The sequence below is a fragment of the Cuculus canorus genome, chromosome 7 (assembly GCF_017976375.1).
Source record: "Cuculus canorus isolate bCucCan1 chromosome 7, bCucCan1.pri, whole genome shotgun sequence".
NCBI lineage: Eukaryota > Metazoa > Chordata > Aves > Cuculiformes > Cuculidae > Cuculus > Cuculus canorus.
Window position 1 is genome coordinate 33141616 of NC_071407.1, and position 18406 is coordinate 33160021.

Genomic DNA, 18406 nt, shown 5'->3' on the forward strand with positions numbered 1-18406 from the left:
AAAGCAGTGAAGTTTAAAAGCATTAACGATGTGTGTACCACAGCACTGGAATAAGCTGAATGTACAGCTAAAATTGTCCATCTAAGTGACAGCAAAGATAGTGACTCCTATCAGAGCAAACATGCCTGAAGGCATCTTCCCAGGTAACCAACCTGTACTTGCCATAAAACAACCTTAATACTTTTATTGCTGTTTTATTGTTATGGGTATGCCTTTGTTGGCAGCTTTTATGGCATTGAAATGTAAATCAATCAATGCAAAAGGCTTCATTTTGAAATTTTGACTTAAAAAAAACAGTTTAAAAGTAGAGATAACTTGCACTACTAATACAACTTGTATTCTTCTACAACTAGAATATTCCATTTAAGTCAGTAATCCTCCATTGAGATTGGCTGTAAACAATTTATAAGCTTGTGGTAAGAATACAGGATAGTTCCAAATTATTGAAACAAATATTTAACAAATGCCCATGTTCCTTTTCATCAGACTGCTGTTTGCCCTGGCTCCTTTCCCAGTGCAAGCCCGTATTTAAGAGCTCGCACAGATCTGCTGAGGACACAACTACGGTGTCACTCAGTACTGGAAGACACACACTAATAGTCTAGCTGACCAGTTCCAGCAGAAACACACAACCAACAATGCCAGTAGCTAGTGCATAACAATATCTGCTACGGTGGCAGCTCTACAATTTTGCTTAGATTGTCTGTGATGTTACGTGTTCCAGCAGAAGAACATTTCAGGGCTTCTGGTATGCAGCTAGGAATCTGCAATAAGCTGCTAGTCTCTTACAACTAGGGTAAGGTTTTGGATTGCTGTTGTTTTTCTGCTGCCTGGCCTTGCATGTGCCTGTAGCACAGTGGTATCACTACAATACCCCAGGAACACATTCATGCATGTCTCACAGTGGTTAGAGCTGAGGATGCATTTAAAGGCTTGCAGGTCAGTTTCCTGACACATTTTACAAGGCAAATTGTAACTGCCAAAAGCAATAACATTTCTTTTCTCTTTTTGATAGAAATTTCTATTTAACATTCTGTAAGACCTGCAACACACGTGTGAAATTTATAGCAAACCGGCGTATCATTTGCACGTGTATTTTGAATAACAGGGACTTTTGAGGGCCATGCCAGTGTACATAGACGTGACTCAAGCCTCAACAAAGATCACTGGAGAGCATTGATAACTTCAGCTGGCGTTGAAGCAGATCATTCATGGAGACAGCAGCCCTCTGTGGGGCAGTAAGCTTGCCCACTGTTTCCTACATGCTGCAGCACAAAAGCACTCTTAATGCAGCAGCTCTTGTCTTTCCACTGAGCTGTGCATTGTCACACACAGCTTGTCTTGCCAGCAGGAATATCCTCATCTCTACTTACGTTCCTCAAGTGGCACAGCAGCAAAACAAAACTATCCAAAATATATATGTCAGCTTCCACAGGTCTGGAATTTATTCCTCTTCACATGCCATTAATGTTAAAAGGTGCACAGGACAGACAGATTTAAGATAGGATAATTTTACCATCCTTTAAAATTGCACCAGATGGAGCATGTAGTAAAATGCATGTTCTGTTACCAATATCCACCAACATTTCAAGTATTCTTTCTGAGTCTTCCAACCAGACTTAGCCCTAGCATACGTTAGTGCTACTTACTTCAACACTGAATTTTCTCCATTATTTCACTATAGCTTAAACACTCACATGTTATTTTCAATATGCTTATGATTCTTACTGAAAAGTCAATCAATTTAAGAGGATGAAAGGTCTGGAAGCCAACCAAACTAAACAGCACCCTGTTGGACAAATAGTAGGCAGCATACTTGTCTGGCTGTGAAAAGCTTTCAACATTTCATTTAGTCATATCTCTCTTTAAAAAATACATTGTTTAAGAGTTTTGGTTAACACTTTTCCTGAATCAAAGCCTCATGAGCAGAGCACCCCAGGGGTTTATGATAGCACTGATGCTAGAACGTGCATTTCCTGCAGAAGCTAACAATGAATGTAGACAGGCTTGCTAATCTTGGGGTTTTTTAAGTCATGAATTTGGCCCATACGGCCCTTTGGTCTTTTGACCCTCCTGAAATAATACACTGCAATAAGCATGATAAGAAGGAAAAAAAAATAGCCTTCATTCAAGCCCTCTTTATCTCAAAGTAGAAAAGCTGCATCAAGAAAAAAAAATGCCATTTCCTACATTTATGTATATCATATCACCACACACAGATCTTAAGTGTTTCTCTTTGCAGGCTGTTCCAGTGATCAAATAAATAGGTGTTCTCCTAGCTTGAGTATTTACAGTAGAACTCAAATATTTTCTTTTCAAAGAGAAGCGTTCCTTTTTATTTTTATCCCCCTTAAGCATCCACACCAGTTTTATGCAGGAAGAAATACTTCAGAGGTGAGTAAGACCTATACTGTGCTTAACTTGCCATACAGTTAAAATGTTGGGAATGGCTGACTTCTTAAAGTCAAAGGAGTGGAGTATCTGCAGCCACACCCAACCAAAGAAGTGACTCAGAACTTGGTTGTGACAGGTTTAGAACTTTTTTTCTCTGGTGGAAAATACACAAGTTGCAATTAAAATCTGGGTGAGGCTGGACAAACCCACAAAGGTTTGGACTTACTCTGGAGTTTTAATGGAAGTTGCACAGAGTGGAGCAGCTGCAGCTGGGTGGGAATGAGAGTTTGACATTTAGCAAAGTGTCACAGAACAGAAATCTTGCTATCACAGATATGACTAACTCACTTCTGTGTCTGACATCCGTCTCCTCAGACTTGTGAAATCAAGATAATTTCTACTTTAATCCAAGAGAAGCAAAGGGATGAGCAATTCCATCAAGCGAAATAATGCAAGTCCCCTTCAAAATGAATATTTTAGCAAGATGTACATAGTTCATCAGCTGCATAGGTCTTAAAATAGCCTAAAGGGTCACCTCTGGATGGACAGCACATCACAGAAAAGTGATGCCAACTATCCCCAAACGCAAATACTAGAGTAGACGTAAGGAAGAATTTCTTCACAATGAGAGTGGTGAGGCGCTGGCACAGGTTGCCCAGGGAAGCTGCGGCTGCCCCATCCCTGGAGGTGTTCAAGGCCAGATTGGGTGGGCCTTGGGCAGCCTGATCTAGAGGGAGGTTGGAATATGGCAGGGGGGTTGGAACTGGATGATCTTTAAGGTCCCTTCCAGTCCAAATTACTCAATGATTCTAAATCTCTCTAGATAAGACGCCATCGCATAAATGGGGAAGGTAGCTTCTAAAGCCCTAACAGAAAACACGGCAAGTGACAAAACAGGTTCATATGGGTTTTGTCACATTAACAAGATTGCAAACATTTGGCTCCCATTTTAAACTGTCAGACTACAATGACGCACCAGGTTCCTTTTGATACCTATTCCAGCTGAGAAAGAAACAAGATAGCACCTCTGCAACGCTGAGCATCAGGAACCATGACGAACAAGCCCTGAAGCAAAATGGCAGGGACTCGATCTGGGCAGGACAAAGCAAAGATCCACTTACGTAAAAGGAAATAATAACCTTAAAGTTAACTGAGATTAATCTAATTTGAAACAAGACAAAACTCCTTGCTTTCATGCAAATATACCACACAGCCTCCACTAGTGCTGAGTAACAAGGAAAACAGCACACAGGAAAGGCACATTGAGGAGGTCTTTTAAGGATTTTACCTGACATGGGGAAAGCTCACATAAGGAGACAACATCTGGAGTTTGCTGGCACTTTTCTACTTTGACGAAAGAAAACTGAAATGCAGAAACAGATTAACATCTTCACAGAACATACTGTCTGAACTCCTCTTAGAAATAAAAATTAAAGGTGGCTCTGATTGAAGTGATTACAACTTCATTACATTCAAGCAGAGCCATACTTCATGTCCTCAACGCTTTACTGATATAAGTCAAATCAAGCAGAAGAAACAGGGCAAATAGAGGTAAAACCACATGGATTTGTTGTAAAAACGTCTTGCTAAATGTCCAACAATCCAATGCTGCGGGAAGTAAACCACCTTCAAGGAGAACAGAAAGCAACTATTACCTGTTACCATCAACCACATTATTTCTGTAAAGGTACTATGGGTGGGAGACAGGAAAGAGGATCTAGAGGAAGGACTTCAGAGAACGGTAAAGTTCTCTGAAGGGCCGCAGAAACTACTAGAGCAATTGGGGCCACAAGGCAGGGTTTTGATACCTGTTGACAGTGGTACCTGGAGAAATAGTCATTCAGCTTTCAGGTAAGGGCTTCAGCTGCCCAGGCATAATCAGAGACTGCAGAATAAAGACAAACAGCGAAAGCCTTCAATGCAGGAGAAGAAACATGCTTGGAAAAACAACAAGGGCATGCTGGTGGCAGTGTGGTGTTAGAGCAAATGCAGAATAAAATTAAATACAGAAGCTAACTACCAACCACGAGCACACGTGGACAGAAGTCACACACCAAAACACAAAGGTTATAGGACTGATCAAAATTACTGCCCATTTGCCAGGACGGCAAAGCTATAGAGAAGAAAAGGGCAGGAAAGGCAAAGACCCTATCGATTCTCTCAGTCTACATAGACAAGGCCATAAAGGCCAAACTAGGAGGTAATCTCCAAACTTCATCCTGGCTACTACCAACTACTTTTTTTATAGAACAGTGGGTTACCGCACAAAACGAGGTGTAATCCCTGGCTTAGTTCTGAATAACATACAAAACCATTTTCAAATCCACACCAGTGTAATAGAGTAGAAAACTCTTGTGGCTCCCCAACCAGGCATATGAAACAATGTTCCCAAGAACCCAGTAGCAGTGTTTCTGACATTACTAAAAAAGTGTTTTATACAGAAGTGTTCAGAGAGTGCTGAGAAGCTGCCTGAAGTTTTTGTTTAGCTCAAAATCTTCCCTTATACTGCCAGAGAGCAATTACTGCATCACAGCATGAAAAACACAATAGAACAGTCATTTTCTTCAGTCAGGAGGTGAATCAGCTATTGAAGAGATTCTTTTGTTTCTATTTTAGGGAAAAAAAATCACTGCTTTCAGATGTCTAAAGCTGACGTTCCCAAGGTATTTCACGATGACTGTCAGCTGCTGCAAAGGTCTCCACAGTTCTTTCCTTCTCCTCACACTCTTTCCTCTCTAAACAGCCATGTTAAATACCTGATAATACTACTGGAAGGTAAGCAGGACAAGAAATTGTGACTAACTAGGGCACATTTTGCATCTGCAGCTGTAAACAGAAAGCATAGCACGTACCATCATCCCTTCCGTTCCCTCATACAGAAGCTATCCGTAGCACACAAACAAAATGCATGGCAGCAGCCAAAGTAACGCAAGGAGAAAAGGTTGTGCCGCTTCTTCTTGGAAGAGCTTCTCTCGCCACTGCCGCTGATCTGCTGAGGCCAGACTGGCAGAGCCGGCTGCAATGCGTCACAGGGATTTCTGCATGGGACACACAGTCTGGTGGCAGCGAGGAAGGTGGCAATACTGCCTGGCATTTCAGGACCGCATGGAACTGAAAAAAAAAACTGAACTGCAAGTTTTAGAACATGAGGCTGGACATGAAGAAAGGGACTTACTTCACTGAAGGGCTTGGATACTTTGGTGCAGACAAAGAAATAGTCTAAATGGCAATGTTCCAAGAGGAGGGTTTGTAGCTCACAGCTTTGGGATAGTTCTGAGAGTCCACCTACAAAGGGGCAGCAGGCAAGGACAATAAGGGCAGCAAACTGCTAGAGTTCAACAAAGTCCAGTCTAAGATTGATGTCCAGAATGCATTTATATACCACAATAATACACAGTGTAAAAAAACTACAGGTAATAAGACCATATACAGGGCTAGTAAGATATCCTACCAACTTGTAAACCACAGATTTTCTCTGAAGCTTGGAAGACCGACAAAAAATCCGTGGGAAAAAAATCTGTTGCTCTTCTCACCTAAGAATAATCAGATGTTTTTATGTCAATTAGCATGTGATATGTATCTATTAGTGAAATCCGATTCCGTATGCCAACCAGTTGTGTTACACTCTGTGATAAATGCTATATCTATGGCTTGCACTAGATTTGTTGAAAATATACTTTCAGCACGCTTTGTTTTCAAAGCAACAGTAGTGAAAGGCTGCTACCAAATCACGAGCACAGTAAACAGATAATGGGAAACACGATGAGAAACAACTGCTGATGATTTGGCACCAGCATTTCGCGCTGCATATGTCAGGGGGCACGAAGCAGCCGGCTGGGCAAGATACTGTTTCAAGAGAACATTTGGAAACATCGCTGTCAGTAGCTTTTCTTGCTAAGTGTGGCAAGAGCGAAGCGTCACTTTCTTCCATGCACAACTCCTAAATGACACTAAAGCATTAAACTGGAAACAGGCACTGCAAACACTCTGTGCTTCAATTCTGAGAATTATACGAAAGTATTATAACCGCCCCCATCCTACTCCTTGTGCAACAGCCTCTTCCCCTGGGCTCCTCAATGCATAAATTGCTCAGCACAGGAAAACTTTCCCAGCAATCTGATAAAGGTGACCAGCACAAATTTCCAGGTAGAAGCAAGTGAGCGGAGAAATATTTTAAGAAAGTCCCACACAAGTGTCAGGCAATGGAGAACCCACGAGATCATGGTGGGCTGAAGCTTTCTCTATCAACATATACTTTTGAATTTGAGTTCCAAACTTTAGAAAGCTTGTAAGAACTAACCAGTTGCTTCATTTTAATTACTTATTCCTTGAATATAATCAATGACAACAGGTGCATTCTGCATATGAATTTAACTGTTAAAAAAAGTACTTTGTAAGTTTATAGAACACTTCAAAACAAATCGTATTCAATAGAAAATGAACAAATGCATGCAAGTAGTCAAGAGACTAACTTAATTAATAGCTATTTTAACTTCAGTTTTCAAATTAGAATATTTTAAAACCAATTTACCTATGACAACATTTCAATTCTCTCTCAGATTATACATATTAATATACATGAGTTCATGGCATATAAAGGCATCTAGTTCACTGGAAAAGAACGTCATAGTGCACCAAAAAAAGCGAGGGACAGGGAACAACGCACATCCAAATATACCAAGGTAAGAATAAAGCCTCAATGTATCCTCCAGAGTCCAGCCATTGTGATGGGAGGGACTACCAGAGGTCATCCAGCCCAAACCCTAGCTTAAACCAGGGCCACCTTTAGAAGGCAGATCAGCTGCTCTCAGCCTTGGCCAGTCAAGTCAAGACCGTCCCCAAGGACAGGACTTCCCCCACCTCTGGACCCCTGGTTTGGGAATTAGACTCCCCTCCCATGAAGAGCCTTTTCCTTGCATCTAATCTGAATTTCCCCTGCTGCAATTTGCATTGATTGACTTTAGGTGCAAACAACTGAGCAGTGGCTGTTCCACCTTCCCCACAGTGACTTCCTAGATAGCCAAAGGCATTCAAAATATAAATAGACATGAGGGATATTCAAAAACTTTATTTATTTTTAAAATGTTACCATTGCGCACACAGCTCACCATAATGGCAACACGACACATGCAAAAAAAAGACGGTAAGTACACAGCCTCGCTGATTTTTTTAATTTAAATTTTAAATTGATGTTGCTTGTTAAAAAATTCCTAGAAGCTCGGGTCATGGACCTGACTGATGGCTAGTAGCTGTCATCAAGATTTAAGCAGGCTCAGGCCAACAGTGTCATATCAAACCCCTCCTCGTAGTTACGTAACGGAAAGAAGCTAGTGTTTACTTGAAGGTGAATTAAGATTTCAAGGCGTAAGACCTAGTCTGCAGTTAAGCTATACCTAGTCTGCTCATAGCATGCACAAATTCAATTTTTAAATTTAAATATGTTTTTAATATAAAGCAATAAAAAACCCTTCAAAAATAAAAAACTCAAGACTGACATCCTTTAAAAATAAAATTGACATCATTTGGATTTCCACTAGCGAAATATTCTTGAGTTTGATACAGAAGTTTCAGGTAGCCATAAAATTATGATACACATATAACACTAATTTTAAGTGTGGATATAGCTGGTTAATCACCATGGGCTTGATGTACAAGTCAATAAGAAACTAAAATGATCAACTACCAACAGAGAAGTAGGAGTTTTGCTCAGAACAGAACTTGCCCCACAAGTTCTCTCTGAAGAGCAGGGACTAGATAATAAAACGCAATACCCACTTCCCTAAAAAGATGACTTTCCTATACCTACAAAGGAGACACACTCAGAAAAGTGAGCTGGAAATAATTTCATTTAATTTTTTAAGTACAGAATACAATGGATAAGTAATAAACAATATGAATCAAGTAATGAATTCATAAATAGACACAGGCATCATACTGAGAAATTAAATAAAGAAAACTGAAGTCAAAAGCATTTCTATATATAAAGTATCAGGAAAAGTCTGCAAGCCCAAGAGCAAAAATCATCTCCAAGAGAAATCTTACTGAACTCAGGCAAGTGTGAGACTAAGTTCTTCTGCAAGGAGATTCTGGGGTATCTACAGCTAAACGTCAGTTCCAGTGCAGAGCACTTCATTTAGTGTTATTTATCAGTAATAAGACTTACTCTGTAAGAAGGAAGAGGATATATTTTTCTCATTTGCATTCAAGACCACAATTAACAAAGTCTCTGTCCATGAACCACTTTGTTATACTCCTTACAACCAACCTGATTTAGGAAACGTACCTAACATTTAAGACACGACATCACAGACCTATTGCCTTTCTAAGCACTTGGCACTTCCCTAGAAGTAGTTAGGTCTTTAAAGTTCACTGTATGCCACCCTCTGAGGAACTGCTAAGTCAAAAATAGATCAATGCAGGGATTCTGGAAAACCATAAAAATCTTACTCCTGTCTGCTCTGGGGAGTTTAGGGGCAACAAAAAAACTACATCTTCACAGCTTTCATTATCTATACTGATTTAGAAAAAAAAAACCAAAATCAGCATCAGAGGCAAAAACTAAACAGAGCATTAGTAATATTCACAGCTTACAGGACAGGAGTGTGAATCTTCACAGCACTGCAGGGAGACACCAGGCAGAGACCTCAACACTGGAGCTCAAACACTCCAAGGCACCAGGTGCACACAATTAAATTCTATTTATCAGCCGCCAGCTGTATTTCCTGACACCATCACAGCTTTGTCACCACCAGGGCTTCAAGCATCCAGGCTGGGAACAGAGCCCACGGGCTGCCAGCCCTGACAGGACCGTCCCTTACACACCTCAGGTCCCCAAACCACTCCCAGGCAAACCTATACCAATGCTGCTCCTCACCCTGCGCTGCCCCTGGGTCCGGCACTCACTGAGGGAGCAAACAAGCAAGGAGCATGTTCCTCTTTTTAGGAAGCACCACAATTTTTCATTCCCCCACCCCAGGGGAAAGCAAGCACCCTTTATTGGGCCTGGGCAAGACCAGGGAGGGATCTCAAACCAAGACAAAAGCTGGTTACAGAATGTATTTCCTGCTTATATGCATATGTATAATTTTTCCCAGAAACCTTATGCATATTCAGTTACTTTCCAAGGACTCATTTTAATGCTATTATGAATTTCACAATAGTCAAAACCCTTGCTAATACTCCTTGTATCACCACTTTTTGCAAGAGTAACTACTTCTTGTATCGCAACAAGGAGGCGACTCCTGCAGCCCTATGGCGGGGCCAAGGCAGGAGGGGAGTTCGGAGCCTCCACTATTCTCCCCAGTTCTTCTCTGCTGCCTCAGGGGCGGTGTGGACCCTCCTCATCCTCTTCATCACAGAATCATAGAATCACCAGATTGCTAAAGACCTCTTGGATCATCGAGTCCAACCATTCCTGTCTGCTAATAACCATGTCCCTGAGCACCTTGTCTACTCGTCTTTTAAATGCCTTCAGGGAAGGCAACTCGACCACCTTCCTGGGCAGCCTCTGCCAGTGCCCGATGACCCTTTCTGGGAAAATTCTTTTTCTGATATCCAGCCTGAACCTCCCCTGGCAGAGCTTCAGGCCATTCCCTCTTGTCCTCTGTCACTTGGGAGAAGAGCCCAGCACCCTCCTCTCCACAACCTCCTTTCAGGTAGTTGTAGCGAGCAATAAGGTCTCCCCTCAGCCTCCTCTTCTCCAGGCTAAACACCCTCAGGTCCCTCAGCCGCTCCTCGTAAGACTTGTTCTCCAGCCCCTCACCAGCTTCGTTGCTCTTCTCTGGACACACTCCAGAGCCTCAACATCCTTCTTGGAGCGAGGGGCCAGAACTGAGCACAGGATTCGAGGTGCCGAGGTGCACTGGTGATTCACCAGTGCCGAGTCCAGGGGCAGAATCACCTCCCTGGACCTGCTGGCCACGCCATTTCTGATCCAAGCCAAGATGCCATTGGCCTTCTTGGCCACCTGGGCCACTGCTGGCTCATGTTCAGTCAACCAGCACCCCCAGGTCCTTCTCCTCCATGCAGCTCTCCAGCCACTCTTCCCCCAGTCTGTAGCTGCACAGGGTTGTTGTGCTTGAAGTGCAGGACCCGGCATTTGGCCTTGTTAAACCTCATGCCATTGGTCTCAGCCCAGCGGTCCAGCCTGTTCCGATCCCTTTGGAGCCTCCCTGTCCTCCAGCAGATCGACCCTTCCTCACAGCTCAGTGTTGCCCGCGAACTCGCTAAGGGCGCACTCAATGCCTCCATCCAGGTCATTGATACCAGATATTGAACAGGACTGGACCCAGCACTGAGCCCTGGGGGACACCACTTGGCACCGGCCCCGAGGGCTGAGCGCTGGTCCAGTCCTGTCATCATCATCATCATCTTCCTCTTCATCTTCCTCTTCATCTTCATCCTCCTCCTCCTCCCCCTCCCGCTGCTGAGCCACCGCCCGCGCGCGCCCCCTCCCTGCGGGCAGCCGCGGCGGTGACGTCACCGGACCAGGCCGACCGGCAATGGGCGCCATTTTGAAACCCCGAAACCTCCCGCGGCGGCGGCGGCAGCGGCTCCGTGAGGCGGCGGCGGCTGCTGCGACCCGCGCCCGCCCGCACCGCGCGACATGGCAGGTGAGACCGCGACGCACGCCTGTCCTCTCTCTGTCCTCCGACTCCGAATCGCCGAGCCCCGGAGGAGGGCGTCGAGGGGACACGGCGAGGCGAGGCCGCGCGGGTGGCGGGAGTAGGAGGAGGCAGCGCCCTGGCGCGGGGGGGGGGGGAGAGCTGTGTGGGCTCTGTGTGGGGCTGAGGGGGGCGTTGCGGGTGGTGAGCGGGCGCTGTGGGTCCTGTGTGGGGCAGAGGTGGGCGCTGTGGGGGCCGCGTGAGGCCGAGGCCTGGGCTGGGCCGCGAGGCGGAGGGAGCGCCGCTGGGGAAGGGCTGGGGTGGGGGGGGGTGGAGGGAGGGCAGCGTTGGGGGGGGCAGTAGGGGGCGCCCCCTCTCCCCACCGTCCCTTCTCTTTCCCCTACCATGCCCCCCTCTTCCCCCTTACCGTCTCCCTTCTCTCCCTCTCTCTCTTCTCTTCCTTCGCCTCTCCACCTCTCCCCCCTCCTTCACCCCTCTTCCCCCTCCTCCCTTCTTTCCTCTGCCTTTTCCTCCCCCTTTCCTCCCCTCCGTCCTCCCCCCTTCCCTTCTCCCCTTCCCCCCTTTCCCTCTGCTCTCCCCGCTCTCCCTCCTCTGCCCCTCTCCCCGCTCTCTCTTCTCCCCCCTCACCTCTCTCTCCCCCCCCTCTTCTCGCTTCTCCCCTCTCACCACCCGCTCTCCCCTCTCTTTAGGGGTGGCAGGAGGTGGCGGCGGCGGTAGCAACGACTTCCAGTGGTGCTTCTCGCAGGTGAAGGGGGCTATCGACGAGGACGTGGCGGAAGGTAAGGCCTGCGCAGCCTTCCTGTGGCTTCTTCCTACGAGCCACGGCCACCGACACCCTTTTTGTGGTTTTTTCCCCTCTCTTGTGTCACACTCGTGCTGGAGGAGCCGAGGCTGGGAAGGGCTGAGCTGCAGCATCTCCCCCGTCCGTGCCCGAGGATGGGGGGTGTGTGGCAATGACTAAGCGAGCGCCTCTACTTCCAGCGCGATGTGCTTTTTTGGGGAGAGCATAATAGAAAAAGGCACGGTGGCTTCCTCCTGTTCTTTAATTCTAATCACTAGGGAGAAGAGGTAATGACAGTGATAAAACACAGGGAAAAAAAGCCAAATGGAGTCTGTCAGGCTTGTCAAGTTTCACGGTGACGCAAAGAGAGCAACAGAGAGAGAGTGCAGGTCTGTCATTTGTGCTTAATTTAAAAAGTAGGGTTTAAAGGCATTCTGCAGCTGTGAAGAGATTTTATTCCTACTTGTTAATGTTTGGAAGCTATAAATAGGGATATTTAAGTTGGGAAGATGGACACACCTTTACAATTCTCTGAAACATTCCAAGCACAGTGTGTTTTAGAATGAGTAGAAAACAAGTAATGTGGTAATTGGAAAACGTTTCTCTCTAGTATGTAGAAGCAATGTGAACTTTTGCACGAATTTGATTAGAAAGTCCTTTTTTTCCCCCTTAATTTTATGTGTTCAGACTCTTCAGGCTGGCAGTACTGTTTAGAAAAGGTGGGGAGGGTGTGAGACAGTGCTGTTAACTTGATTTTTACTGCATTAACTGAAATAGCTGTATTTACTGTATTGAGTGAAATAACTTGTAGTCCCAGTGTGCGGTTGTCTTGGGTTTGGGACTTTTTTTTTTAACTGGATGCAGTAAATATTTCTTCAGACTGTCTGCTACAGGAAAATTATGCTGACAGTGTTTTCATTTTCATGCCACTTGTTTGGCATTCCATTTAAAATAATAACGATGGGAGGAATAGACTTGAAAACTGCTCAAGCAGCTGGTACTCAGACTCAGTTGTTGTTTTCTTCCTTTTTTTTCTCCCCCAAATATATTTTGTAACTTGTGCTATTGTTCTGAAGTTCCGAGAATTCTTATGAAAGCTGCTTAAAAACATTTTCACAAGTTTCCCAAACAGTCCTTTTTTTCTTAGTAACTGTCATGTATGTGACTAAAAGTTCTCCATGTTGCAAAAAGTGTACTTCTATGAGCACCTGACTTCCCACTCAATCACTGAACAACTTGAGTTTGCATAGAGCTGGAAAGCTTCTCATTTTTGAAATGCCAACGTGTCTTAAACAGAGTTCATTAAGTGTGTAACAGGACTTTTCAAAGAGGTGCTAATATTACTGATGAGACATCACTGAGGCAGAATTCTGTGGTTCGAGAGAGGAAAATGCTCCCTTTTGAGTAAGTAGAAGTGCTAAGGGGAAATAGCAATGATAATGCTCAGCACTTTTACCCTGTATTTTTCCAGATGTACTTTATTAATTTGACTTTTCCTGGAGTGAGGACTTCAGATTGTGTGTGATGCTACTACATATGAGGAATTTAGTTTTCTTCATAGGGCAATTAATATAAGTAATCATTGAGCACCTGATTTTGCAAGAGTTTCGTTTTCCTACTAAAATGTGAGAACTACTTAAGAGTTTTTGTGACTCTTTGTCTTGGTTTGTGGGCTTTCCTGCCCTGTTAGTTTTTGCCTTGAAAGTGGAATTAAATAAAGAAAATATACAGTTTACCTGCTAATCATTGCCTGAATTGTATTCAGCAGTATACAGTAAGAGTGCAATTATTTTGCTAGATTTTTAGCCCTCGTTCTGGAAACATTTACCCAGTGCCATTTTTTAAAACATCTTCCCAAAATGCACATCTAAACCTTTTTGATGGGCCACGATTGCCTTGAAATAGCCTTGCGGCAAATATTACATGAAACTACTGTGAAATTCATGTAAATTTTTGTGATAGCGAAAACTTGATATTTCTGTAAATTCTTTCTTTTCCTCTTTTCTGTTTTATGAAAAATAAGCTCTATAGAGGAACTCTGGAAATGGCAACATAAGGTAGCTGTCAAACGTATTAAATGCAGACTTTTTTGCTAAATGTTCTTACTGACAGTTCATTCAGTAGCTGAAGTTACAAAGCCTGATATTTGGGCAAATTAACTGAATAGTCACTTTTTTTAATTGCAGTTCTAGAATATGTTGTATATTCAACAGTTGCTTCTCATGTTTATTAACCTTAGCAATTTGTTATAGCTGTGTTAATGTTTTTATTATAGTTAGATTTGCAATTGCCATCTCCATTCCCAGGATTTTTTCTAACTAGATTATTAATACAAAAAATCACTTTGTCTTTTCTCTGTGAGTAATCTTTGAAATCTGTACAATGCTCCCTTTAAATAAATAGAAGAGCAGTGTTTATGCGACCAATCTGGTCATTTCAAAAAGATCAGGAAAATATACAAGTTATTGAAATACATAGTTTTCTAAAGCAAAAAAGGTAATTGGATTCAAGAAGGAGCATTGGAGGATTAAACAGATATGGAAAGAAAGAGTTGATATTGAGGATGGCAACAAGCTTAATTTTTTTAAAAATGTAGTAGTTTAAATTTGTGTTGTCATTTTGTTGGTGTAAAACCATGTGGTTACTAAATCATACCGATTGCCTGTGAAACTTGTTATTCTTTGATTACCTTTTTTTGTAGAAAGTAGCTTTCTAAATACAGGCTTTTTTATAAAGTGCTGCCTGAGACCTAATCAGGTTTGTGATTTCAGTGTTTAATTTGTTTTGCATGTTCAAAATACGAAACAGGTTATTAAATGATGTACAGATAGGCCCTAATTCCCTTGTGCCAGATGTTCTGCATGTAATCCATGATCACTTCTGGGTATAGTTAAGAAATGTATTTTTTTATATAAGTATTTGTAGTGGGCACTACAAATCTTCCTGACTGACTTGTGGTAGTGATGAGTTGGAAATACTGAGAGGAATGGCTCATCCTTGTCAGCATGTGAACCTGTATGTTGTGGAGATCATGCATCTCCCACTGTTGATACTGGGATTTCTTTGGGGTTTTCAAACCAGTCAGTATGGGGTTTTTGGATTGTGATGGACTGTTCCCTTCTGTAATTAACTGTTCCCTTCTGTAAAAGCTGTTTTAATTTGGCCTGGTTAGATATCACTTCCTATTTCAGATAGAAGCAGCATTAAGGGTATAGCTAGTCTGCTAAATGAAACGGGTACTGCTTTTCTCTTGGAGCTTCATCAGCTTAGGTCTTAAACTGTTTGAAGTGTTATATTTATATTTGATATCTGTTTTGAAGCAGCCAAGTGTAAAGCCTCGTCTTACACATAGAAGCTGGATGTGGTACCCTTCCATAGTAAACAAGAGCTCCTTAGGAGCTCCTGTTCATTAACTTCAGCATGCCCCATTGTAAGGTATATCACGTGAACAAAACTTTTGTTCTTCAAAAAAAGTTGTCATTGACTTTTAAATATTTGTCTGTCTTGGACATTCTACCTGTTAAGAAGTTCTGTATCTCCATTTAAAGATCAAAGAAAAATACTGTAGTTTTTTTTTTTTAATTCTCCAACTGGTAATTGGTATTGACAGCCCTGATAAATTAGAAGTTACTTTACTATCATCAGTTCAACAAATTCTTTACTTCTTTTAAAGCTCATTACAGTGCTAAGTAAGTCCACCTCTGAAGTTTGTCAGAATGCAGAACACAAGTGGAGAAGAAAACCACGTTCTAATAAAAGTATATTAGACCATAATCCTGTAATTGTTCTCAAGTCTGGATAAAAGAGATTTAAAAACACTTAGTATTAAATCATCCTTAAAAATCAGTGGTTTAAAAATGTTTTCATGTGTTGTTCAGGAATTTAACTGGCCTACCCTCACTGGTTTTAAAGTAAATTCTGGCATGATTTCAGACTTAACGAAAATACTCCAAGAGAGGTACAGTTATTTGACATCTGGTTAAAATTGCATGGAAGGAATTACAGAGTTGGTTGCTGTCTATAAGATTTATTTTCTTCTGTAAGAACTGGAAAATATGGTAAATATGACTCCCTTGTTAAGCCATATTTATTGTGTCCTTTCATCGTAAATAATTGGTTTTCCCTGAAGATGTCACCTTCTACTGGAATGAGGCAGAAGATGGGCTTTTAAGCTATGTTCTGTTTTGTGAGGGTTTTTTTTTTTTTTTCCTTGAAAAACAGTATTTTGCCATAAACAAGACTTTAGATGCCTGCTCTTTTGTCGTTCCTAAAACATTATACACTTATCCCTGGTTTATGTTGATAGGAAGTACTGTGCTTTTGCCTTGCTCTTTTGATGCTTTACCACATCTCTGCTCCCTGGAGGACTGCTGTGAGTATTCTGAAGAACCACCGTTTCTTCCAGGGAACAAAGATTTTGAATGTTGCCTTGAACTTCCCCGCTTTGTGTATGGTGTTCTCCACACCTGATGACATAATATCGACTTCGGGAAATGTTTTGGTGGTTTGTAAATCTGGGCAGAAATAGTACTTCGCAAACAGTTTTGACTTGAGCACCTGTTATATAGTAGTTTCCTGCTGGAGAAAGTCTCACTGTTTCAGGTGGACCACTTCTCAAGTCTTTGTACAACACACAGACCAAGAATTTGTTTTCATCTTTTATTCCACAATACTCTATTCCATTCAAATGTTGTTCACAGATGGTAGTATTTGATAGTAAATGTTCTTTTGAATTCCAGTTCTGTCAGACAACAAAGAAACAGGGTGCCACTGGAAATTAAATTCTACGACCTTACTGTTTAAGTAACTCTGGAGACTATTAAGACAAGGTGTCGCATGTGAAAAATACTGTATTAGGGTTTTTTTTTTTTTCACTCTCTCTGAATATGACTCCTCGTAGTGAGGAAGCCCACATTTACAAGCAAGTAGCTATGCTTTTGAGCTGATCATCAAGATTCATAAAAGTGGTCACGTCAAGCAATGTCTTTTTGGTTTTCTGTGGAGAAGAGTACCTGCCCTGCCTGCTCACATATTAGAGTGAATTCAAATCTGTAATCTTTACCATGACATTAAATTTTGATCCTTTTGTAGTGTCCTGGCGTATGTGCGTGATGAGTTAATGGAACTGCGGAGTTGGGAGGAGGAGTATGAATATACAAAAATGTTTAGCATTCTGAGAATTACAAAAATGATGCTTATCCTTTTTGTATAGGAGACTATGACATTTATAACCTAAGTAAAGGCCCTAAAGGCAGTCAGAAGTCATTCGTGAATATCCTTGTTGAAGTTCTGTTGAAGTTCACTCATAGCTTTTGTATCTAGTATTTTTTTCCTGACACAGGTACATAAAAGAAAGATGGGACAATCTTGTCAGAAAACTACAAAGGGCGTGGGTTTATGGGCATGGGGGAAGGAATGTTGTTAGTACCAGTGAAAGATGGCAAGTGGAATATTGAAGAATAGATAAGAAAATTGATTTGAAGACTAAACAACAACCAGGCTACAAGAGAAGACAGATTACTAGGTGTAGCTGCATGATATTTTTCTGAAGTGTGAATTTGCTGGAATGCATAGCTTGTGAATGAATGATAAACAGTTTGGATAAGAATTGAGTGTCAGTTGCAGAGTTGTAAGGTGGGAATGCAAAGTAAAATATTCTGAGTAATGGGAATACAGAAATTAGTACAAATCTTCACATCTACATTGTTAATCTGTGTACAGTGAGAGCCACTGCCCTTTGTTTCTCTGCTGAACGGCAGACTGTGATGACAGCAGGTTGTATTACCTAGTGACCCAGGAAATCTTTGATACAGTTCCCATGTGCACTCTCATTACTGTGTGGTTAGTTCCATATTGTTAACATCAAGGGGAAAAGCTTAAGAAAAACATGATAAAACCCACTTTATTTAATTTTTTAAAAAAGAAAATCACACATGCAAAAGAGAAAGCTGTAACGGGATGAAAATTTTTCGTTAACTATTATGTGAATTATTAACTCTTAATAGAACAATAAAGAGCATGACAATTAAATTCTTAAAAAAACCACCAAACCTAACAGAATTACATGAATTAATTCAGTATACTTTCAGTAGGACAAAGGTAATTGGAATTACTATTCCAGAGGTTAAAAAAGTAATTCTGAGGAAATAGATTTGCATACTGAATCGTCTATTATGTCCTGAATATTATAAATAGATTCTGTAAGTTCTCATTGCTTGTTAGATTATGCACAGCAAGCCTTGGCAAGCAGGAAGGTAAAGTTTATTTCTGTCTTACTGAACTTTGGCTTTACTGCTTTTATTTTCTTGCTGCTGCTCTATCCTTCATTTGTATTAATACATCTAGATAACTGCAAGCACTTTAAATTCAGTAAAGGCAGAGGTTTTCTAATATCGTTCAAATGACTTCCAGCATCAGATTATAGTCTGGTTCTATTGAAAAGAAAAAGCAAATTTAAATAAATGGAGGAATTGCACTAATTATCTTTTATGAGTTGCAAACTCTTAGGTGACTTAAATCAGCTGCACAAGAGTTTGGTTTTGGGGAATTTGCTGGGCAGCCTGGTCTTTGGAACAGGTCTTGGGAACAGTTTGACACCTTATGTTGC

The 18406-nt window shown here is 41.9% G+C and overlaps 1 protein-coding gene across 2 annotated transcripts in view; it reads left to right on the plus strand.

Moving 5' to 3' along the window:
* The first annotated feature begins 10870 nt into the window (after positions 1-10870).
* The window catches only part of PPP2R2D (protein phosphatase 2 regulatory subunit Bdelta), a 33590-nt gene continuing 26054 nt past the window's right edge, over positions 10871-18406 (plus strand). For both annotated transcript variants that reach the window (XR_008450648.1, XM_054071302.1), the window contains exons 1-2: positions 10871-11006; positions 11708-11797. Coding sequence is in view for 1 of the 2 variants with exons in the window: in XM_054071302.1 (XP_053927277.1) it covers positions 11000-11006; positions 11708-11797 (97 nt within the window). In the remaining variant the exon portion in view is untranslated. The remainder of the gene's footprint in view (positions 11007-11707; positions 11798-18406) is intronic.